Source organism: Helicoverpa armigera, chromosome 29 (assembly GCF_030705265.1).
Source record: "Helicoverpa armigera isolate CAAS_96S chromosome 29, ASM3070526v1, whole genome shotgun sequence".
Lineage (NCBI taxonomy): Eukaryota > Metazoa > Arthropoda > Insecta > Lepidoptera > Noctuidae > Helicoverpa > Helicoverpa armigera.
Genome location: NC_087148.1, coordinates 2,357,678 through 2,381,837, shown reverse-complemented (window position 1 = coordinate 2,381,837; position 24,160 = coordinate 2,357,678). Strand labels below are relative to the sequence as shown.

Here is a 24,160-nt window from a genome sequence, read left to right as displayed (position 1 = left end):
TGACTGTGTTTCGGATGGCACGTTAAACTGTAGGTCCCGGCTGTCATCGAACATCCTTGGCAGTCGTTACGGGTATTCAGAAGCCAGTAAGTCTGACACCAGTCTAACTAAGGGGTATTGGGTTGCCCGTGTAACTGGGTTGAAGAGGTCAGGCAGGGCAGTCGCTTCTTGTAAAGCACTGGTACTCAGCTACATCCATACATGGAAGCCGACCCCAACATAGTTGGGAAAAAGGCTCGGAGGATGATAATAAGTAAAATTCATGCCCAAAATGTTTTTTTTGATCGATTCGAAGCCGAGTTTTTCACTAGACCAACGAGGAACATAGAAACATGTACTTATGTTCTAAAATTATTATCCTACTCTAAAAACAGGAAAACCTATATTTAAACGCCATATTAAAATGATGAATCATTTATAATTAAGTTAAATACTTATTTATGTTCACAATCAGTTTAACCAGTCTTTTGGTATATGTAGGATACACTGCAGTTTATATAAAAATGTTCGGAATAATTTATTTAACTGTGGTACTTGTTTTTGTGAATTCTGCGCAACGGACTGATGGATTGAACGTTTGTCAAGTTGTTCGACGTAAGTAGATTTTTTACCTGTATTTATATAAGTATAGATCCTTTATCTCGCGAAAGCGTATCAGCCATACTTGTTAATATAATATATGACTCAGCTACTTGACTACTTACGCATACGGGTCCGTTCAGATAGACCGGCTCGGAGAGAAGAGCAAATTTTTGACATGTTGAAAATCGAATACTTAGTATTTGTAGTAAGGTTTATTTTTGAATGTGCACTGCATTTGTCATTAAGAATGCTCGAAGGCGCTCGGTGTGAAATAATAAGAGGAGCCGACCGGCTCCGATCGCGTAATTTTTCTTGACGTTTGGCTCCGATTGCATTCTCTTTAATGCTCGCGCAGCCAATCGGCTCCGGTCTGTCTGAAAAGAAAAATGCGCGCCGATGCTCTCCGAGCCGGTCTGTTTGAACGGACCCTACAAGGACAATGTGCATGTACTTTTACACACACACAAGTATATCTCACCCGTTTTTGTGAGAAAAACGTCTGTACCAGGGTCCCAGTATAGTTTGAGATCGTCCACAGTTTTTTTTTTTAATTTTAATTATTCATTTTTATTTTAGCTTCTTTTCCGTTGAAAACAATAGAAATATTACCATATAAGTTTGCTTATGACAACGGCGAGGAATTGAATATGTTTTTAAGCTTAACTGATGTTTGTGAAGAAATAACTGCTGTGCGCTTAAAAACTACATCAGGTGAGCTCTCGTTTCTTATAAAACAAATGCATAGAAGTTCTGTCTGTCCAGAAAGGAGCTAAGTTAATTTTTATCTTTTAAAGGATAGTGGTTCACCCGGAACACAAGTTAACATCGTAAAGCCTTTAGAATACAAGCAAAAAACGATTTCCTCTTTATTATACATCATCTCAATTGCTTAGCCTTTTCCCCGTGTTTTACAAGGAGCGACTGCCTGTCTGACCTCCTCAACCCAGTTACTCAGGCTACACTGAAGCCTGTTTGTCTTTGTCAGTCTTACTGGCTTCTGACTACCCAAATGACAGCTTTATTATATTTGTATACATAATTTCATCATCATTATCATCTCAGCCATAGGACGTCCACCGCTGAACATAGGCTTCCCCTTAGATATCCACAGGTACCTGTTGGAGGCGACCTGCATCCAGCGTCTTCCGGCGATACATAATTTAATGAAAATAAATAAGTATGAGTAGATGTATGTATAATATTTTTGTATGTTCCAGAAGGGATAGAGAGAATAATATGTTTAACTAGCCCAGAAGATGGATATTATCACATTCAGGGCTCGTTGGAGGGTGAAGTATCAATAGTTTTGGAAATTTATACGAATTCCAAAAAAAAATCTGCTTTCAAATGTGTGCTAGAATCATCTAAGAGAGATCTAAGGATTTTTAGATGTGAGTTCCTACAATTTGACATTTTCAATGTTGTAAAAGCAATAACCCGAATACGGAATAAATCGATTTATAGCAAAACTAGCCGTTTTCTCGCAGTTTCACCCGCGTCCCCGATAAACCGCCTGTTATATATAGCAGATAATATAATGGTGAAAGAATATTTAAAATCGGTCCAGTAGTTTTTGAGTTTATCCATTACAACCAAGCAAACAAAGAAAGTTTTCCTCTTTATAATATTAGTATAGATAATCCAAGTATGCTTTTTTATAGCGAACATGAAGAGGTGCAAAAAATCACACTGCCTTCTGAAGATATCGTTACAAGAATATTGTCCAAGTAAAGGTTGGTGGATTTTCAGTTGGTTTGTGTCCATTTTCGGGTCGGAGAAAAAAATTAATAAAAAGTCTGTTTGTGGAGATTTCCATCAAAATCCTGCAGGATGTCACGGAATTGAGTCAAACTTTACAGGATATAATGATAGTTCAGATACAAATACTATAACAACCGTTGCTCCAAATGAAAATAACAATACAACAGAGAATTATACAGAATTTGAAAATAATTATGCAGAATCCAATAACACAGCATTTGAAAATAATTATGCAGAATCCAATAATACAGCATTTAAAAATAATAGTGCAAATGAAAATAACACAGCATTTGAAGACAAAAATACTATAAATAATGATACTTATAGCGATAACAATACTGCAAATGAAACCCAGGAATTGAATAGACAAAAAAATCTAACTGCTGCACTAGCTTATGGTATAGGAGGCGTGGTTGGCGCATGCGTTGTGGCATTTCTCGTCTATGTGTGGATGAGGCAGCGTTGTAATAAGCCCGATGCTCAAGCAACAATGGAACTGAATACTTATGTAAGTAATTCTTTAACTTCTACAAAATCTAGTCTTTGTAAAAATCTACTTGCACCATCTTGTCATCTTGCATTTTTTTGACGACCTCGATGGCGCAATGGTCACCATGCCGGACTGCCGCACCTGAGGTCCCGGGTTCGATTCCCGGTTCGGTCGACATTTGTGTGATGAGCATGCTTGTTGACCGTGGTTTGGGTGTTACAATATGTATTTATAAATATGTATATATGTAACTATATGTAGTTTATCAGTTGTGTTAGCATCCATAACACAAGTTAATTAATAACTTACCATGGGGCTAACCGACCGTGTGTGAAAAGGTGTCCCGACATTTATTTATTTATACTTCTCTACGCCCATACGGCTAGACGTAAGTTGTCCCTTATAAAAGCGGGAGAAACAGAAGCTAGTGTAATGAATGCATTTCTGTTTCAGTCTACCGCAAATCCAGTCCTGTATGCAGATTTAGAATTCGCACGATCCGGCAATACGAACCGAGTACACGTCGAAGAACCTTACGCCCAAGTTATTGGCGTTTTGAAACCTACGAAAACGTAAAACGTAATGAAAGATGTAAAAAAATTTGCTTTGAATTCAAGTTATGTAGACCAAATTAATATACGGACATAGACCGGGTCGGAGAGCATCATCAGCATTAAAGAGCATGCAAACGCAGCCAAACGTCAAGAAAAAGTACACGATCGGAGCCGGTCGGCTCCTCCTTTCACACCGAGCGCATTCGAGCATTCTCAATGACAAAAGCAGTGCGCTTGCAAAAATAAACCTTACTTCAAATAATAAGTACTCAATTTTCAACGTGTTAAGCATTTGCTGTGCTCTCCGAGCCGGTCTGTCTTAACGGACCCTAAGCTAAATTCTGTTTGCCAAATAAGATATTACAAGCTTTTTCTGATGGTTTTATTTACCAACTCGCAAAATCTTATAAAACAAATCGGTCTAGGCATTAATTAGGTGACAAGCCCACGTTTTACTTCTACATATAAGTATATGTAATTTTTTTCAGTTAGCTTTCGAATTGGAGTCTAATATAATATCTGAGGTAAATACACCAGTAAATGAAATTAAAATAATACAAATTATTATAAGCCTTTTATTTATTTGGAAACCGAAGACTTTAAAATATGTAGTTCATCTATAAATGTGGTAGTCGTTACTGCAAGCAGGGATGCCAATCACATATGATAGCATGGTCCTGAAAAAAGTAGAAGATTTGTGATTATTTCAGAAAATGTGTTTATTTTTAATAACAGCTTATATGATTTATGAGTCTCTATTACTTTTGAATTAAATGAATCATTATTATTGTATAATGTTACTTTACAATCCTTGACAAAATAAGACCTGACATATTCTGATCATAAGTCATTTGAACATCTTTGGCAGTCGTTACGGGTAGTCAGAAGCCAGAAAGTCTGACACCAGTTTAACCAAGAGGTATTGGGTTGCCTGGGTAGCTGGGTTGAGGGGGTCAGATAGGGCAAAAGGCTCCTTGTAAAGCACTGGTACTCAGCTACATCTGGTTAGACTGGAAGCCGACCCCAACATAGTTGGGAAAAGGCTAGGCAGATGATGATGATATTCTGTTCATAAATGATTTATTTGAACTACTATTATATTTAATTATGAGATTTTCAATAAAGCCAAAATTAAAAAGATATAACTTGATAAATACAAGATGTAATTTAAAACTTAACACACTATAGATAAGGTAATTAATTTCATGTTAATTATTCTGCAATTGCTTAATACCAGGTTATTGATTAACCTCTGTAATGCCCGCCGACTCGAAAATTACATACCTTGAAGATTGGAGAAAGTCCTTTCAATTCTCCTTAAAGACTTTGTTCACCTAAAAGAGAGAATGATAATTTGTGTAACGTAGTCCTATATTAAAATATTTATTTGTCAGAGTTTGCGCACTAGGTAAAAAATATTCCTGTAATAAGGCAAGTTAAATTCCAAGATAAACTGTATGTTTGTTTGAGATGCTCCTGGCGTACTCCCTTGAAGGAAGCCCATAATAAAACTTTTATACAATCAATTAATTCATACATTTTTTTGGTTAAATTTTCTTCATACATTCCCTAATTACAAGAATGTATTGCTAGCATGGAGCAAAAACTATTTTTATTGATAGTTTTTGTTAATATATTGAAGATTTTAAGATCTCACCTGAGCATGCTTTTGATAGATCCACTTCAATCGAACAGCTTTGTTGTTGTAAACAAATGTTGTTATCTGTAAAATAGATGGATAAATAGATTATTAAATGAGTTATTATCGAGGGGCTCGTACGAGGCCCAATCAAGGTAATTTCTGCTCTTGACACAGGCCTTTGAAAGTTGATCAACCAAAAGTAGCAACTGTTAATTCAGACGTTACCTAAAATTTTGTAAACTAACTGTTCCCCGCAGTTCCACCCGCGTCCTGAGAGAACGGTTTCCCGCACCCGGATAAAAGAGGAGCCTTTGTACTTTTTCAGGCTCTATCTATCTATGTGTACACTCAATTTCATTTAAACTGTTTCAGTAGTTTTGACGTGAAAATCCTGAGCGACAAATAGTTACTTTTGCATTTATAGTATTAACCACCAGTTTCTTAATCAAAAGTAAAAGTAACGGTCAAATTCGCCTTTTTCTCGATTTTAACTTTGAGTTTTGCTGTTGCTGTAGTCTTGAAAAAACGAATTTGACCGTTACTTTATGACATTACTTTGTCTTTTACTTTTGTGAATATTGTCTTACATGAATAGTCTGGGTTGCCCTGACTTGAATTAACTTCTTTGCCTTCAACGATTATTTTCTTTTCACACAATCCAGTGGGGTCGTATATTTCTGCTTGAATAGACATTTTTGATCTCTTCAAAGCCAAAGTTTTAGTGACTGTCAACACATGGTCTGCCGGAACTGTTTCATGACTCAATTCCTGAAGATTAACTGGAAATGAAAGTATAAAGTATATTAGATATTAATATTTGGCTAATACTAACTGCCACCCACAGTTTCACCCACCGCCCGTGGGAAGTGCTACGCGTGACTGTATAAAAATCAGCCTATATTTTATTCTGATTTACAAATTATTTTCAGACAAGTTTCATCAAAATCCGTTCAACCGTTTATGCGCGAAGAAGTAATAAACATGCTCATACAACTTTATAAAATTAGTGTGACAAGACTGATCTCCCGTGCATCCTATAACTACGAGAAACGTGGCTTTGTATATGTATTTTCTTCAAAATGTATTAAGCAGATCATGAACTTTCATGAACTCACAATGTAGATGATTTCTCTCACGGAAGCCAGTCAACCATACCTGTGTGTAAGTATACATGCATGTCGTGTTAGTATGCGTAAACTCGGGAGCGCTCAGTAGTGGTCGAGTCGTCGAGTCATACAAAGACAATTTGCATGTATATTTACACACAAGTTTGGCTCACCCGTATTCCTTTTTTTTAGCCTGAACTTTCCCACTGCTGAGCAAAGGCTCTTCGTCTCCACGCCTGTCGATCCTTTGATAACTACCACCAATCAGGGTTGTAGGCGTTCAGGTCGTCGCGATATCTTTTGCGGGGTTTACCTCGTCTGCGGTGGCCGTCTTGTGGTATCCATGAGTGACAATGTTGGCCCACCTATCTGGATGCATGCGGCTGACGTGTCCAGCCCAGTCCCACCTCTTTATGTTTATAATATTAGCGTACATTACTAAGGATTTTACTTACACATTTTAGTCCTCATATTAATATAGGTAATGCTAGATGGAATATTTTTTAAAGTTATTAACACATTTAATTTCTCGTTGGCATTGTAGCCGAATTTAAATGGTACAGGGATAGCTCCTTGAGGTGGATCTAAAACAAAGAAATTATTATATTAGTTAAAGGCTCTAGCTGAAGTTCCAATAACTTGGTCTTATAAAGAAGAACAGGCAAGAAACTCCATGAAAATCCATGAAACTCTTTTGAAATGAGTAGATAAATCTTACATTTTTAAATAAGACAAATTAGTTTTATTCGTAATGATGTGATTCCATCAAAATCGTACACTAATTTATTTTGACTTGCAAGACAAAGCTTGTGTTTTCGGATAAAGGTTGCAGTTTCGCGGACATTTTACAAATGTTTGCACGCAATGTGTTACTGTTTGCTACAGCGAGTACACCAGAAGATACATTTGTGTCTCACACTGCCACACTAGAATCTTGCCCGCTTATTATCGTCAATTAATATTATAAAAAAGAACTTACCAGTACAGGAAAATTCCGATACATTAATTATCAAAATTCCAAAGAAGAAAACAAAAAAACATTGATGCCAATTCATACTGAAAACTTCTAGTTACGGTATTATTTAAATTGAAATATTTTACTGACGACCGTTCTGTACTAAGATAGTTGTAATATGATATGGATAGGCAATCTGGAGTTTCATTTTTTTTTTATGTTGGTTAAGAGCCTCTACATACTGCAGACTAAACTGTCGCCCGACAGTCGATGCAATGGTTGACAGTTTATTTATACTAATACATAAACTTAACAAAGAACAATTGTTTGGTTGGTATCATAAAGGCTTCGAAACTACTAACCCGATTTTAAAAATCCTTTCACTATTGGAAAGCTACACTCTTTCCGAGTAAAATCATCATCATCCTCCGAGCGTTTTTCCCAACCATGTTGGGGTCGCCTTCCAGTCTAACCGGATTCAGCTGAGTACCAGTGTTTTACAAAAAGCGACTGCCTATCTGACCTCCTCAACCCAGTTACCCGAGCAACCCGATACCCCTTGGTTAGACTGGTATCAGATTTACTGGCTTCTGACTACCCGTAACGACTGCCAAAGATGTTCAATGACAGCCTGGACCTACAGTTTAACGTGCCATCCGAAACTTATTTTACTCCGCCCGTGTAAAATAAGCTAGCTATATTTCATCCCGATAATGTCAGTAGTTCCCACAGGAAGCGGTGTCAAACCGCGAGAAAACGGCTAGTTTAGAACTGTTTAGTCGGTTCTGCTGGATACCTGATTGATACGATCCATCTTTATATTAATTTATGAGCCCAATCAAACTATCGGCCGACTAAAAGTTTGAAGTGTACGGGGGCATTTAATTAGGTATGTTTTTGACCGCGGTTCATTTTTTACAATTCCTAATATTATCTGCTTTTTTAAGGTTATCTAAACGAAAAGTGTACGAAACTAGGTGCAAAGGTTATGTTAACAAAATTATATCAAATAATCATTATGATAAAAATGTGTTTTTGGAGAATTCTAATCAAAAAACGTCTAGGCAACGACAGGCTGGGTTTTTAGAGCTCCGTAAACAGAAGGAAAAACGGGTCGTGTATTGTCCATCCGTCTGTTTGTGTTGTATACTCCCCTTATGTACTCCTCTTATATACTCTCTTATGTAGTCCCCGTAAGTGCTCTCTTATGTACTCTCTTATGTACACTGTTATGTACTCTCTTATGTACACTTTTTGTACTCTGTTATGTACTCTCTTATATACTCTGTTATATACACTGTTATGTACACTCATATGTACTCTCTTATGTACGTAACGGATTATACCTTTATAATACAATCCGATATACATATATCGATATCGAGCAAAAATGAGCAAAAAAAGTCACGTTTGTTGTATGGGAGCCCCCCAAAATAGTTATTTTATTCTAGCTTTCAGTATTTGTTGTTATAGCGGCAACAAAAATACATCATCTGTGAAAATTTCAACTCTCTAACTATCATGGTTCATAAGACATGAGCCTGGTGACCGACCAACGGACAGAGGAGCGAAAACAATAGGGTCCCTTTGGGTACAGAACCCTAAATACAAATATACAATAAAGAGTGTTTTTTTTAACCCGTTTTATCAATAATGGTACGGAACCTTTTGAGCGCGTGACTCGCACTTAAGTGGTTTTTGTAATATGCTTATAATCAGAATGAGCGTTCATCTGACAGCCCGATATGATATTTACACGTGCCGAATCACAAAAGCCAAGATCCAGAGGCTAGGGCTGTGGGATTGTTCGAAAAAGTTACCGCGCCCCTAGTACATAAGGGGCTTAAGAAGGAACATGATGGGTTTTAGTCAGTAAGAGTCTGACACTCCCTCACGCTCACGCTGCTAATCCACAGCGGAAGGGGTCATTTGATGATGACTTCCCATAAAAAAAAGACCGAGCCAGAAACTACCTAGACCTCCGCTATTTTTAACCAACTTCCCAAAAAGGAGGAAGGCCTCAATTCATCCGAAACCGAAATTTCCTGTTTTATGTATGTTCACCAATTACTCGAAGTCGCTTGGACCGATTTCCAAAATTCTGTTTTTGTACACACATCAAAAAAAGTTTTTCATATAAAAAGGCTTTCAGCCCTAGCTTACGCTCATTCAGAAATCTGATTTAGTCAATTATAAGCGATTCAAGGAGGAGGAGGAGCTTATGCTATTGATCGCAAACTTTTTTTGATGAGACTAAGATAATTGAGAAATGGCGAGACAGATCATGCTAGCTACGCATTATTTCGGTGGAAAACCAGACTTTGGTATTTATTCCTCTACATAGTGCAAATGTGCGGTAACATGCAGGTACTTATATTTTCCTCATAATTAAAACCAAAATTATTCATGATTTAATTTAAAATCGTTGTCGTCACAAAAATTCCACTGCTGGACAAAGGTCTCCATGATAAGTGGAATTGTCTATTGTCAATGCTCACTTCTCTGGGCATGCGTATATTATTATTGATTTTGGTCAAGTGGTTGCAAGAGCGACCAGGGTTCATGGTTGTACCAACATCGAAAGATAAAAAGTCTGATAATGATGAAAAGCAGGTTTGATGAAACAACTTTCATTTGAAATACTTTATTTACATAACATTTAATTATTTTTAAAATTAAAGACTATTTTAGTAAAAAATACCTACCTACATATCCTACCTAGTCCACATATTTACAAAAATAAAACTTAGTATCAAAAAATTCATCGCTGTCAGCGTGGATCTTGCCCAAAAGGCTGGCTGCATTGCCACGCTGAATGGCAATGCAGCCAGCCTTTTTTATTTGAAACTAGCTTTTGCCCGCGGCTTCGCTCCCGTCAACTGACTCCTCTACTTTACCCTATTTTTTTTCTTTTTCTTCTCCTGACAATAAAAAACACAACAAAAAAAGAATTAGCCAAATTGGTCCAGGCGTTGTTGAGTTATGCGCTTACCAAAACATTTTTATTTATATAGATAGTACTTATTTATTTTTTGGCAACAAAACTCCAATAATTTCTACATACGGTGAGTCTTCGTTGTTTCTCCCGACTTCTTTGTTAGCCGTCGCAAGATCTAGCTCTGCATACAACACTTGATTCTTCGTAGACTGCAATACAAGATACGGAATATTAAAATCTAGGTACGGTAGACTGCACATGAGTGGTAACTGTCATGCACCTTAACTCAATAGTAATAAGTACGATTTTCCTATAAACTGTTACCACTGACCTGAAGTTGACTGTTACTTCATTCTGAGTACTTAGAGGCCCATCATCCTTCGAGCCTTTTTCCCATCTATGTTGGGGTCGGCTTCCAGTCTAATCGGATGTAGCTCAGTACCAGTGCTTTACAAGGAGCGACTGCCCTATCTGACCTCCTCAACCCAGTTACCCGGGCAACCCAATACCTCTTGGTTAGACTGGTGTCAGACTTACTTAGGTAGATAGGTACTTGACTAGAGGTAAAGTATCATAATATGTATAATTTTAATTAAATTTCGTTGCGCGTCAAAATATAGTTGTTATTGTTAGCTTATTATTTTTCCGCCCAGCCTTATTAAAAATCTAAATATAATTTTGAAATTAATCAACGTAATAATATGTTGTGTTGATTTATTATGAATCCAAATTCATATTGATCCTTTTTTATGGGAAGTCTTCTAATGACCTCTCCCACTGTGGGCTGTGCTGTGGGTGCGTTGTGAGGGACTGTCAGACGCTGCGGGTTGTTCGAAAGAGATACCGCGGCCCTGGTACATAAAAGGCCTATGACGGAACACGACGGTTTTTAGTCAGTAAGAGTCTGACACTCCCCCACCGCTGCTAACCCACAGCGGGAACGGTCATTTGAGGAATTTGACGTCGTTAAAAAAAAAAGAAAGGGACTGTCAGACCTTTTCCGAAAAAACCCGCCATTCTCTTTCTGAAGCCCTTTGGGTACCAGGACCGTGGTAACTCTCTCGAACAATCCCTCAGCCCTTCATATTGATCCTGACCCACTAAGAAAAATGTAGGTAAAAATTATCTTAGGTACTTACATAGGTAGCTATATCAACCGCATGTTGTCTTGAATTTCGAAGCCGATATCTTTTTATGCTGATTACAATGATTGGTATAAGGAGACATGCAACTACCACAGGTATGATGTAAATTAAAACAGGGGTTTCAGAACTCTGTGGCATCCGGCTATTGTCAGGAACAACTGTTGCATCTACAACACAAACAAAAAATTATACGCCGCCGCACGTCAAATCATCATCTGCCTGGCCTTTCTTCAACTATGTTGGGGTCGCTTCCAGTCTAATCGGATGCAGCGGAGTACAAAAGCTTTACATGAAGCGACTGCCTATCTAATCTCCTCAATCCAGTTAATTGGGTACCAAGGGGCAACCTCTTTGAAAGAACCCATTTGGTGGTCAATCCGACTGGTTGTCAGACATTCAGTCTTCGCCAATCGTTTAGATTACATGCGATTTACTTACTTGCTTCGTCTGCCGTGTTGTCACTCTCGTTGTCTCTCACGGTGACTCCTAGGCTATTTGTCACGTTTTCTGTGGCGTTTTCAATCGCAATGATTCTTGCTTTCTGTCTGTCACTGCCCTCGCGTTATCTCTGGGATTTTCTCTAGGGTGGTTCCCGAAATTGCCTCTCGTGGTTAATCTCGGGTTGTTCGCGTTGTCTCTCCTATTGTCCGTCGCAGTGTCTCTTGGGTCGTTTGGTTGGTCTCTGAATTTGCCTTTTGTGGTGAATCTCGGGTTGTTCGCGTTGTCTCTCCCATTTTCCCTCGCAGTGTCTCTTGGGTCGTTTGGTTGGTCTCTGAATTTGCCTCTTGTGGTTAATCTCGGGTTGTTCGCGTTGTCTCTCCTATTGTCCGTCGCAGTGTCTCTCGGGTGGTTCCCGTCGTCTCTCCCATGGTCCCCCGTGTTATGTTTGATTTTGTCTCTCGGGTTCACAGTTGTAGTGGTGTCCATAACTTTACCAATATCTGTACTACTCTTTCTTATAATTGTGGACTTCGTAACTGGTTTCGTGGTTCTTGGTGTAGTGGTACTTGTTCTGTTGTATTTCTTCACTGCATTAATCTCTAAAACATAGGAACATACAACCATAAGTCAATGCTTTTTTCAGTATTCTTAAGAAAACTTTTCACGTAAAATTATTGTCAAAGTAAACAGTAGTTATAAGAAGAACTGTCGAAGATGTTGTCGGTGAAAATGGGTCTAGATAGAGCAACATTAAACTTTTATTTTTACCTTTTGCAACTTTTGCTGCATCCACAGTAATTTCACACATATTTGAATTCAAACAATGTGTATCTGAAAAACAAGAAGAAATATAAACTCCTGATTAAGAACTTTCTCCTTTTTGGGAAGTCGTTTTAAAAGACAAAAATGTTCATTGTTATAGCCGAGAGACTGCCGGACGAAGGCCTCCCCTTAGTTGGGGGGTATGGTTCATATTCACCGCGCCGTGAGCGCAGTTTTGGATAGGTCTAGCTTCGGAGATGCTGCTGCCCATCTCCGAGCAAGGCATTTAACATCCAGCGGGGCCCAGTAAGGCAAGGCCTGCCGGGGCTGCGGGTAGTTCGAAAGAGATACCGCGGCCTTGGTAGGTACATAAAAGGCCCACGACGGTACACGACGGTTTTTAGTCAGTAAGAGTCTGACACTCCCTCACCGCGGCTAACCCACAGCGGGAGGGGTCATTTGATGATTTTTGACGTCGTTAAAAAAAAGGCATTTTAATTTTACTTGTTTCTGTTGCAGGTTATACCACCACCTCGGTTGCCAGAGCCTCGTCCGTTGCTCAATCCTTTCATGTAAGAGAGGCCTGTGTCCAGCAGTGAGTCGGCAAATGGCTGATGATGATGATAATGAAAGTATGTATCTGCTCTACACAAGAGCTTGTTACCTTGTCTATTGTCGTGTACAAGTGTTCCATTAGCGATTGTCTTATTAACATATCCACATTCTGTATGTAAACTTAGGTGTACCTTAACATAAGGTTTATGTAATAAATAGGGATCAATTACAAAACTGCATCTACTGTTGAAGTTTCTTGACCTTCAATCTCGCGCTCATTTAGTTTTCCACCTGCAAATTCACTCAATTTACTGCTGTAGGCAGGTACTTTGTTATTGTTAAAAGCGCGCACACTACAAAGTTTTAGTCGGCCGATAGTTGACTTGAGCTTTGAAATCAATATGGTTAGAAATACACACGTAACAACAATCACGTATTTGTTCGGTACAAGGCCGTCTTGCTGCGGGTTGTTCGAAAGAGTTACCGCGGCCCTGGTACATAACATGGCCTATGACGGAACACGACGGTGTTTAGTCAGTAAGAGTCTGACACTCCCTCACCGCGCGTAACCCACAGCGGGAGGGGTAATTTGATGATTTTTGACGTCGTTAAAAAAAAAGGCCGTCTAAAAACTTTAATTGAATTCATGATTTTCTGAAGAAATCTTACCTATCTTACAACTTTAATCAGCCGACTAAAAGTTAATAGTATGCGCGTGCTCTTATGCCATTTCAGTAACTCAAACATGTATGTTTTGCTGCTTAAAAGCAGTGAACAAAATCGATTTTTACTACTTACTAGCGAGACTAACAACACTATATAAACAAACACTTAAGTTTGTTATAATTAGTATTAGATTGTACTATTACAATAATACTTCAAATCGAGCAAGGGATAAATAAATATTATTCAATGAAAAAAGTTGCTCACCTGACGCATGATAACTAAAATATACACCCACGCTCATATTTTGATTCATGTTTGTCAGTGTTAAAAAGATATTTAGCTTATCATTATTGTGATATTTCAAAATAAATGGGAAGTTATGTTTCACATTACCAGTTTCGGCTGAAACAAATTGAAGTATACATATGTAATGAAATCTTATTTCATTAGAGCTCTGCCTCACTAAGACGCCATGGCGACTTCGCCAGCGGCTCAGGCCTGGCTACTTATGGCATCCAAAGGCCGCCAAGTCGAGTAGCCATGGCGTCTCGATTGTCAATTGTTTACATCCTCGCTGAAGAAATCGCACGCTGACTGGCGACCACACTGGCAACTGAGTGAGGGAGGTGCACTTTACTGTATACATTATAGTGGCAACCGTGGCAACGTCGCCGAGCTGCCAGAGTAGCCAGAAGCCACGAAGGGAACTGTCGCTCGTGGCCACGCCTCCAATTTGGCGACGTTGCCAAACCGTCGCCAAGTGAGTTAGGTTCCATACATTTCAATACTAACTGCTTGGATACGTAGCCGGCGACGTCGCCATTGGCGTCCTAGTGAGGCAGGGCTCTTATTAATCACCTAATTTAATTTAAACTTGCCGCGCTTAGCGCGTTTATAAGTTGTCTGTCTTCGGCTGTGAAATGGCGGACGATCCTTCGATAGGCGGGACTACGCTAGACGAACCGAGCACGAGCGAAGTACAAGCGGAGCCGTTCTCGGCTTGTCGTTCGCGGCGTCAAGTGTGGACGTACAACGAACCTACAACGATCACTGTTAGCAAATCCCTTTGTGTTCGTCAAAAACCGACAACAGGCGGAACGCTCGCGCGAACAATCCCGCAGCCCCGACAGGCATTGGCCCTGGTTGGCCCCACTGGGGGTGTGTAAATGTACATGCATATTGTCTGGACCTTGAGGGTCGAGAGGTTGAAGCCTCGTCACAAGACGAATTTTAACTCGTTTGTAGTGCGAATTTCGACACAAGCGCTTGAAAAAGACCTCAAGGAAGATTTTTGGCCGAAGGGTGTTATGTACCGCCGGTTTCGTGGCCGGCTACGTGACACCAGTCAGCGAAACACGACGCCGACTCATTGTGTGCATTCGTTTTAAGAATATATGTTATATATTTATAGTATGTTTAAGGTTTTATAGATATAGTGTTTTATATATTGATACGTAGAATTTTATGTATCCAAACTAATATTATAAATGCGAAAGTAACTCTGTCTGTCTGTCTGTCTGTCTTTCTGTCTGTCTGTCTGTCTTTTCTTCATGCCTAAACTACTGAACCGATTTGTGTGAAATTTGGTACAGACATAGTTTGAAACTTGAGAAAGGACATAGGATAGTTTTTATTACAAAAAAAATAAAAATAAAATTATTCCGGACATATAGCGCCATCTATTGGTCAAATCAAAAATCTGCTGGTAGTCACTATTCCACGCGAACGAAGTTGCGGGCAAAAGCTAGTTAGTTTATAAGTATTGTAATGTACGGCCCTAATTGCTAGAAATAAAATAATAATAAATAAATAAATATTGTGTAAGTATATCAATTTAAACACTATAGCATAAATAAACCAACTAATATGACTGTGTTTCGGATGGCACGTTAAACTGTAGGTCCCGGCTGTCATTGAACATCCTTGACAGTCGTTACGGGTAGTCAGAAGCCAGTAAGTCTGACACCAGTCAAACCAAGGGGTATTGGTTGCCCGAGTAACTGGGTTGAGGAGGTTAGATAGGCAGTCGCTTCTTGTAAAGCACTGGTACTCAGCTGAATCCGGTTAGGCTGGAAGCCGACCCCAACATAGTTGGGAAAAAGGCTCGGAGGAGCATAAACCAAATCATATCTTACTTACCACCTTCATACGCGTCACAATTACTGCCAAATAGCAAAGGAAACAACGTAAACCAAAAGCTGTAACCATCTTCACAAACAACGTTTTAATATTATAATTTATTGCTATTCGTTCAGACCGACAGAAAACACGGTAATTCCTGCTGCAGGATAATAATAAACTGTTACTTATATAAATAAAATAATGCAATGTTGATTCATTTATGCTTTTTTCCCACTAACTGTGGTGTCCAGACGAAACATGGTAGGTTTTAGTCAGTAAGTCTGACACTCCCTCACGCTGCACCCATACAGTTACAGCCTTTTTATCGTCCCACTGCTAGGCACAGGCCTCCTCTCACACGGAGAAGGATTGAGCATTAATCACCACGCTTGCTCAATGCGGGTTGGTGATTTCAGACTACATAGTCCAGGTTTCCTCAAGATGTTTTGCTTCACCTTTTTATCAGCCATTGGTGTCTAAGATATACTTAGAAAGTACATACAAACTTAGAAAAGTTGCATTAGTACTTGCCTGACCTGGAATCGAACCCGTGCCCTCACACTTGAGAGGTTGGTTCTTTGCCCACTAGGCCACCACGACGTTTCCACCTTAAATCTCTTACCTGTAAATAATTATTATTTGGTGACAAAGCCACGGGACAAAATGATGATGCAACTTGTTATTACCAAATGTTTAATTTAACAGTCGATACCTATAGTACGAAAACCGCATAGGATAATTTGTGCAGGAAAATTGTGTACAAAGCATTGACTTATAAGTCAGTAACTGTTCAAATGCTTTTCGTGTTGGTTATCAAAACTTTATTATATTAAATAATTTATATTAAATAATATGTTTGATAGTTCAAATGGTGTTCAAAAACCATGAAATCCGTCACTTTTGTGGCTATAATGTCTTGGTTTGTGATGACAACAGAAATGTCGAAACTTTACAAAAATTTTAACATTTTAAAACGGAATCTTGTGAGTATCCTGTATTTTAATGGCTTGATTTAATGTTATTAATACCTACTTCTTTTGAGTATTAACTTTAGCAAAGGTAAACAAACATTTATGTAGTTATTGCTTAAATATTCTTTCGGAAATTGGTATTGTTAAGGAATTGTTAGTTAGCTATTATATAATCTGTGGTTAGGGGTAACTGATCCAGGAGTTTTTGCAAATTAGTAACGTAATTTCCCTATAGATAACGCTGTACATTGGGCTAATTATAGCTGTTAAGATTTTTTCTGATGGAGTCGGATAATTACCGGAAAAATTACGGAACCCTACACTGAGCGTGGCCCGACACGCTCTTGGCCGGTTTTTAGGGTTCCGTACCCAAAGTGTTTTCGCTCCTCTGTCCGTCCGTCCGTCCGTCTGTCACCAGGCTGTATCTCATTAACCGTGATAGTTAGAGAGCTGAAATTTTCACAGATGATGTATTTCTGTTGCCGCTATAACAACAAACACTGAAAACTACAATAAAATAAATATGTTTGTTTTTTTTTTTGCAAATTTTTGCTCTGGTACGGAACCCTTCGTGAGCGAGTCCGACACGCTCTTGGCCGGTTTTATTTGAGGACGACTAAGGAACGATCGGCCGAATTTGCTACTGGCCCCGCACTAGTTTAATCTGGTGTTGTTGACTATTAACCCTTTAGGTTCTCTGCTTCTGCATCAGCGGAACCATTTAATGTTGGATTTTCTTAACCTTAATCTTTTTTTAGTGCCAGGTGATCATATACACTCCATCCCATATAAAGTTCATTATGACGATTCTGAACTATTCAATATGGTTGTGCAAATTAGCAACAAGCTCCAGAAGTTAAAAGGAAACGTGTCACTACATTTTAAATTCATCACAGGTAATTTCATTTATCCTATTAATACAAGCTGTTGATTTGCATCCGTGCCATATTCAAGGACGTAATTATGCTAATGATTCTCGACCCGAATCACCAAAAAAATTGGTATATAATTGTTTTTTTTTTTCGGAATTCCGTCAATGTCATCTAGCCGTATTGAAACTTGGCGCGTGTGTTACTGGCCTTAAAACCGTGCTGCGCCCTCACATAAACGCAAACACAAAGCATACGCAACGATTATTCATAAATTTCGTTCATAAAATTGGATTACTTCTGAAATACTACGACATTACAATGACAAAAAAAGCAGTGCATATTAGCTATTTCCCGTCTACTGTAATTCCAATCGATTATTTACGTATTTTATGTCCTCCTCCTGAAATATGGCACAAATGCAAATCAACACCTTGTATAATATCCTGCTGCGCCTGCAGAGAACCTCAAACGGCGCGAATATAGTACCCAGGTGGGTAACTACACCTTTGAGCCGTTTGGGGTTGAAACCCTCGGAACGTGGGGCCTTTTTAAAAATCTGGCAGAAGCGACTTGCTGACACTTCAAGTGACCCAAAGGCTGGTTTTTATTTTGGTCAAATATCAAGCATTGCCATCCAATGTGGCAATGCTGCCAGTCTCTTGGGTACACTCCCGGTGGGCAGCGATGAGGAGTTTTTTTTTTATGCCATTTTATAATTGTTTTTAGTTGTATGTATAAGTAAGTTTATTTTTAGGTCATGTAAATATGTACATGTAAATATAATTCAATGTTTTAAATTTGAAATAAAAAAGAATATTATAAATGTGAAATTTTGTATAGATGTATGTTTGTTATTCTTTTGCGCAAAAATGCCTTTACTGATTTGGTCGAAATTTGGCATGTAGATAGGTGATACCCTGGATTATCACATAGGCTACTTTTTATCAACACACATCAGTTATCGTTTCCAAGAGAACTCTTCAAAAGTCTGGGATAAAAGCTATCCTATATTCTTTCTCAAGGTCAACTCTATCTCTGTACCAAATTTTATTAAAATCAGTTCAGTGGTTTAGACGTGCAAGCGTAACAGATAGACAGACAGAGTTACTTTCGCATTTACAATATTGATATAATATAAATATACATATAGTAGGGATAAGTTTAAAAAGTCGTGGTGGCCTAGTGGGTAAAGAACCAACTTCTCAAGTATGAGGGCGCGGGTTCGATCCCAGGTCAGGCAAGTACCAATGCAACTTTTCTAAGTTGTATGTACTTTCTAAGTATTTCTTAGACACCAATGACTGTGTTTCGGATAGCACGTTAAACTGTAGGTCCCGACTGTAAATCTGACACCAGTCTAACCAAGGGGTATTGGGTCGCCCGGGTAACTGGGTTGAGGAGGTCAGATAGGCAGTCGCTTCTTGTAAAGCAACGGTACTCAGCTGAATCCGGTTAGACTGGAAGCCGACCCCAACATAGTTGGGAAAAAAGGCTCGAAGGATGATGAGGGATAAGTTTATTTTAAATAATTACACATATAACTGGTACATTTTTAAATAATTACAGATGAGGATGAAGATAAATTCTTAATGGATATTCTTCATGTTGTAGAAACATATAGTATCAAAGGTAAACTGAAAACCAAAAGAACGAAAATAGACCTCCTTTTGAAGATTGGTAAAAAAACGTATTGTAGTCGGCGATTATTTGATGGAACCAGAACTAAAGGAAAAAAATGTCAAATGGAATGTGGACGTAAGTAATAGATTTTTTTTACCTGTGGTGTATATTTATATACTCATTTATATAAGGTGCTTTAATATTACCTGCCAGGACTTGAATGGAGGGTAGTATTGCGTTTATAGATTACAATAGTGAAGAAATTTCGTTCCCCGGAACAGTCAATTCAATTTGAGACATTAAGGCCCGGTTGTTCGTACTTTACGGTAAAGTTAAAGTTAAAATGTTACCGTTGTCAATTTTAACCACGGTTAATTTGACATTTTTATTATGAAATTTTAACGTTCAACAACGCTTTTTGAATTTAAACCCTGTTAATTTTACTTTAACTAGAATTTAACCCTAACCTTGACGTAACCGAGCTTCGAACAACCGGGCCTAAACAAGTTAAATTAACATTGGCAATTAACATGTCCGGTGGTGTCGGATTGCCGTCCCATCGCGCTATGAGAGTGAAGGAATAGTGAGTGCACCTGTGTCCAAGCAAATGTGCCTGCACTATAATATGTCCTGCACAGCTGGCTGATCTCCTTATATGAGAATAGCGCGTGGCCGATAATCGGTTAGGACGCCATTGTTGCACAAGGATTATTAAAATAAAATAATTAGAATACATAGTAATAAATTAAACAATAAATAATTAATTATTATTTATTTTCAGTTAGAAGTTGTACGTACAATAAACCCTGCTTAGTTGCAATAACACTAAGTGACGACTGTCTTGGTGAGTATCGGTTTCTGATAAACCACTTTTTTTTATATATTTGTAAAAATGGCTGAACAAATCTTAATTTTCAACAACGTGGCGTCGATAACTTACCAAACTCATCATCATCTTACGAGCCTTTTCCCAACTATGTTGGGGTCGGCTTCCAGTCTAACCAGATGCAGCTGAGTACCAGTGTGCCACAAGGAGCGACTGACTGTCTGAACTCCTCAACTCGTTTACCCCGGCAACCCAATAGAACTTGGTTACACTGCAGTCAGATTTACTGGCTTCTGACTACCCGTAACGACTGCCGCAGATGTTCAATGACAGTCGGGACACAGTTTAACATGCCCTCCGAAACACAGTCATTGGTGTCCAAGATATACTTGGAAAGTACATACAATCTTAGAATAGTTTGCTACTTGCCTGCACTGGTACTTGAGAGATTGGTTCTTTACCCACCAGGCCACCATGACTTTTTTTTATGAATATTTTTAAGATAGCTTACCAGACTATTCATGTACCTACTTATTTTGAAGTTTAGGATATTAAGTAAGTTTTAGCTTGTGTTGTTATGAAATTATGACCCTCGACGTCGTTAGGTGCTATAGAAAATATTGATTTGTTCAGCTATTTTGAACATCTTTCCTTATACTCCGTGTGTAAAACAATTGAATTTCAATTCGTATGTTTTAGACGATAAACGCAAAGATGTGCCAATGTATACATATATACATACATCAACAGATTCATTCAGTGAAACTTATACCAGTCTAGCGACAAATAAATATTATTTAGACGATGACACAACAGAAATAACAGATATTTCTATGAAACACACAGATTCAGATAAAAGTGGAGATCGACATACATATCATTCAATATCAAGGAAAGATGCACTAGCATATGGTATAGGAGGCTTCTTTGTAGTATGTGTGGCACTACTTGTCTATGTGTGCGTGAGACGGTATCGAAATAAACCTGATGCTCAGCAAACAATGGAATTAAACACCTATGTAAGTATACTGCGTGTTTTTTAATTATGTATGTAAGAAAATCTTGGAATCTTAATCTGACCCACTTCCCGGTCTTCGATCAAGATGAAATTTTGCACACGCTCTGGATTCTGATGACAATACACGATTGGCTAAAAACGTCATTACAAATCCAATATGGCGGCCTTCCCAAGATGGCGGACTGGCTGTTTGAAATCCACCCCAATGATATGGGTATCAAATGAAAGGTTTTATCCCATATTTTCACCATACTTCTGACTCGTTGGTCTAGGGCACGGGTTCGATTCCCGGGACGGGCCAAAATCGCTTTGTGGGCTTAAGAAACTTTCACAAAGCAGCCCGGAGTCTTGAAGTTGGTGATTGATACACCCGTGCATCGGAGAGCACGTTAATGTCCTGCGCCTGATCTGTCTCCGGTCGACAATGTTCATAATTTTGTTTTAGGCAACTACAAATCCAGTTTTGTATGCGGATCTAGAAATAGCACGAGGCGGGAATCGAACACCGGCACGGGTAGAAGAATCGCCTTATGCCGAAATTATTGGCGTCTTAAAACCTAAGGAAAACGTGGAAACAAATAAAATATAACTCACATATTGTATTTTTTATTTATAACAATTGGCCTCTCTTTCTATTGCGCTTAGTTCTCAAAAAAAAAATTTCGTCTCCGTTCATTTTTAACAGACTTAAAAAGGGGTCTCAGTTTGATCATATGCTTTTGATCTGGGGCTTAATTCTGCTGATTTAATAATGTCAATTGGATATCAATTGAATCTCTATAGCAGTTTTAAACTTAGCGGACATTCTGCTATTTATAGAGGTATAGCATCAATCGTTTTCCAATGACATTCTATTGGAATGGGCTGTCATTGGTCTTATAGGGGAGTCTTCTCTACAATCGCATTGCAATCGGAAATCAATTGTGGACGTTAGCGGTATTCCACTCTTATTTGACGTTGCATACTCGATCGACTTTACGCTATTGAAGTATGATTGAAATACTCTCACACACGGTCGGTCCACCAACAAGGTGGACAGACGACCTTATAAAGGTCGCCGTCGACGCTGGATGCAGGTCGCCTCCAACAGGTATCTGTGGAGATCTAAGGGGGAGGCCTATGTTCAGCAGTGGACGTCCTATGGCTGAGATGATGATGATGATGATGATGATGACGGTCGGTTAGCCCGATGGTAAGCTATTTCTTAGTAGATAATATATTTTTTTTTTACTGATGATGCAAATATGTTCACTTAGTTATTGATTCTGAACCACCACTGTTTTTTTGCACTCTGCTTAAAATTCAGTCCTGTTTAGAAGATTTACTAAATCACATAAGTATTCAAAGATGCTCAAATATTTCACGCCTAGTGGAATCAAAGTTGAGTGAAGGTGACATTCGGGGGGCTGCTAGAATTCTCTTCAGCAGTGATGTGGTGGCGCCGTGTTCTCCAGAGACACTCTCCGCTCTGGAGAGTAAACACCCTGCCCCAGCCGATGACCTCTCTTTTCCCGAACCTCCTGATCCGGACACAGATATCCTCACAGTTACAGGTCGACACCTGGTTACAGCCATAGGCTCCTTCAGATGCGGCTCTGCAGGCGGCCTCGACGGCTTGAGTCCGCAACATTTAAAGGATCTCACCTGCCCAAGCGCCGGGGAAGCAGGTGAGTCGCTTTTGAAGGAGCTTACGGCTCTGACCAACCTTATGCTCTCCGGCAAGGTGGACGAAACCGTCATCGACGTTTTGTACGGAGCCAATCTATGTGCTCTGCGCAAAAAGGATGGCGGTATTCGTCCAATTGCCGTGGGGACTACTTACCGTCGTATGGTAGCCAAAATCTGCTCTAAATTTTGTAGTGAGGAAGTTTCGGAAAAATTTCAGCCCCTGCAGCTAGGTTACGGCTCGAAAGGGGGCTGCGAGGCTGCCGTACACGCCCTGTCGACCTATTTAAATCATAGGAAAGGAGATGTCATCCTGAAGGTTGACATCAAGAACGCCTTCAACTCGGTGAATAGGGACACCTTGCTGGCAGAAGTCAAAAAAGAAATACCCAAAATTTACAGTTTTCTTTGGCAATGTTATAGATACCCAACAAAATTATTATATCGGAACAACCTGTTAGAATCCGCTGTTGGCTGTCAACAAGGTGATCCACTCGGGCCTGTGATTTTTAGTTTGGCGATTAACCCAATTATTCGGCAGCTAAATTCTGAATTTAACGTGTGGTATCTCGACGACGGGACCCTGGGAGGCAACAGAGATACTGTTCTTAATGATTTAATTTTCCTAAAAGATAAATTCCACGACATTGGCCTCGACCTCAACCTATCTAAATGTGAACTTTTTATACCCGACTCGACTGACAGACAGACTATTCTTCAAAATTTCCTCGCAATAGCTCCTGAAATTAAACCGATAGACCAAAGTTCTCTTTGCCTCCTTGGATCGCCTATACTGGAAGATTCATTTTCGGATTTTATTGAGAAGAAAATTCAAAATTTTAATGATGTTTCGGAAAGGCTACTCAAAATTAATATGCATGCAGCCATCACCATCATACGGTACTGCTGTTTTGGACCAAAACTTACATATAACTTGCGTGCTTCCCATTTATGGAAGCACACCAACCATTTGGACAAAATCGACGAAATTATAAGACATACACTATCATCCATTTTAAATGTGGCCTTGGACGACAGAGCTTGGTCTCAAGCGACTCTTCCCATCCGTATGGGAGGACTTGGCGTCCGTAAAATTTCCAGTGTAAGTTTACCAGCCTTTATTTCCTCGGTCCATGGCACTGAGAAATTGATCAGGAAAATATTACCCACCACACTGGTCAATTTTGAGGTGCCAAGCCTGACTGAGGCTTTAAACGCTTGGAAAGTCGCATGCCCGAACACCGACTTACCCGCCAACCTGTCCTCTCAGAGACAGTGGGATGAGCCGCTCTGCAGAGTAATACGGAAAAGTTTAATCGATACGTCAATGACTTCTGCAGAGCGAGCGCGCCTACTGGCTGTGGGTGAATGGGAGTCGGGTCTATGGCTTCTTGCACTTCCGTCCTCAAACACAGGCACCATGTTTGATGACACCACCTTCAGACTCGCCGTTTGCCTCCGACTAGGTGC

General features: G+C 39.2%; 5 protein-coding genes across 6 annotated transcripts in view; 3 read left to right on the top strand and 2 right to left on the bottom strand.

Annotated features, from left to right (window-relative positions):
- Positions 1-24,160, top strand: part of LOC110377742 (neurofibromin) — a 150,788-nt gene that overhangs the window by 20,632 nt on the left and 105,996 nt on the right. The window lies entirely within an intron of this gene.
- On the top strand, positions 301-3,912 carry LOC110377723 (uncharacterized). Its single transcript, XM_049851394.2, has 5 exons — positions 301-594; positions 1,159-1,293; positions 1,800-1,973; positions 2,244-2,851; positions 3,287-3,912. Exons 1-5 carry the CDS (start codon positions 441-443, stop codon positions 3,407-3,409), a joined length of 1,194 nt encoding a protein of 397 aa, XP_049707351.2. The 5' UTR covers positions 301-440; the 3' UTR covers positions 3,410-3,912.
- Positions 3,949-7,274, bottom strand: LOC110377747 (uncharacterized). The gene is made up of 6 exons (XM_064042629.1): positions 7,115-7,274; positions 6,591-6,719; positions 5,617-5,808; positions 5,045-5,110; positions 4,672-4,721; positions 3,949-4,064 (listed from the first exon to the last, which is right to left on the bottom strand). The coding sequence occupies exons 1-5, from the start codon at positions 7,188-7,190 to the stop codon at positions 4,705-4,707; spliced, it is 480 nt and encodes a 159-aa protein (XP_063898699.1). The 5' UTR covers positions 7,191-7,274; the 3' UTR covers positions 3,949-4,064; positions 4,672-4,704.
- On the bottom strand, positions 9,965-13,192 carry LOC110377729 (sporozoite surface protein 2). The gene is made up of 5 exons (XM_049851446.2): positions 13,041-13,192; positions 12,383-12,445; positions 11,612-12,213; positions 11,168-11,340; positions 9,965-10,237 (listed from the first exon to the last, which is right to left on the bottom strand). Exons 2-3 carry the CDS (start codon positions 12,420-12,422, stop codon positions 11,672-11,674), a joined length of 582 nt encoding a protein of 193 aa, XP_049707403.2. The 5' UTR covers positions 12,423-12,445; positions 13,041-13,192; the 3' UTR covers positions 9,965-10,237; positions 11,168-11,340; positions 11,612-11,671.
- On the top strand, positions 16,507-21,627 carry LOC110377725 (uncharacterized). Of its 2 annotated transcripts, none has more exons than XM_021336716.3 (6): positions 16,507-16,701; positions 17,448-17,585; positions 19,128-19,316; positions 19,963-20,025; positions 20,854-21,026; positions 21,471-21,627. In XM_021336716.3, the coding sequence occupies exons 2-6, from the start codon at positions 17,513-17,515 to the stop codon at positions 21,612-21,614; spliced, it is 642 nt and encodes a 213-aa protein (XP_021192391.3). In that variant the 5' UTR covers positions 16,507-16,701; positions 17,448-17,512; the 3' UTR covers positions 21,615-21,627. The 2 variants fall into 2 exon arrangements, with proteins under 2 accessions (XP_021192391.3, XP_021192390.3); XM_021336715.3 differs by having other exon boundaries at positions 20,707-21,026.

What these genes read in the sequence shown, in the direction of transcription:
- LOC110377723 (XM_049851394.2), top strand. Translation starts at nt 441, where the DNA reads ATGTTCACAATCAGTTTAACCAGTCTTTTGGTATATGTAGGATACACT. An exon ending in AGATCTAAGGATTTTTAGAT is followed by an intron (nt 1,974 to 2,243) that starts GTGAGTTCCTAC and finishes GCTTTTTTATAG; the next exon opens with CGAACATGAAGAGGTGCAAA. An exon ending in CAATGGAACTGAATACTTAT is followed by an intron (nt 2,852 to 3,286) that starts GTAAGTAATTCT and finishes TTTCTGTTTCAG; the next exon opens with TCTACCGCAAATCCAGTCCT.
- LOC110377725 (XM_021336715.3), top strand. Translation starts at nt 17,513, where the DNA reads ATGGTTGTGCAAATTAGCAACAAGCTCCAGAAGTTAAAAGGAAACGTG. An exon ending in ACATTTTAAATTCATCACAG is followed by an intron (nt 17,586 to 19,127) that starts GTAATTTCATTT and finishes AAATAATTACAG; the next exon opens with ATGAGGATGAAGATAAATTC. An exon ending in ATGTCAAATGGAATGTGGAC is followed by an intron (nt 19,317 to 19,962) that starts GTAAGTAATAGA and finishes ATTTATTTTCAG; the next exon opens with TTAGAAGTTGTACGTACAAT.
- LOC110377747 (XM_064042629.1), bottom strand. Translation starts at nt 7,190, where the DNA reads ATGAATTGGCATCAATGTTTTTTTGTTTTCTTCTTTGGAATTTTGATA. An exon ending in ATCGGAATTTTCCTGTACTG is followed by an intron (nt 6,720 to 7,114) that starts GTAAGTTCTTTT and finishes TCTTTGTTTTAG; the next exon opens with ATCCACCTCAAGGAGCTATC. An exon ending in GGGCAACCCAGACTATTCAT is followed by an intron (nt 5,111 to 5,616) that starts GTAAGACAATAT and finishes TCTATTTTACAG; the next exon opens with ATAACAACATTTGTTTACAA.
- LOC110377729 (XM_049851446.2), bottom strand. Translation starts at nt 12,422, where the DNA reads ATGTGTGAAATTACTGTGGATGCAGCAAAAGTTGCAAAAG. An exon ending in TGCAGCAAAAGTTGCAAAAG is followed by an intron (nt 12,214 to 12,382) that starts GTAAAAATAAAA and finishes CCTATGTTTTAG; the next exon opens with AGATTAATGCAGTGAAGAAA.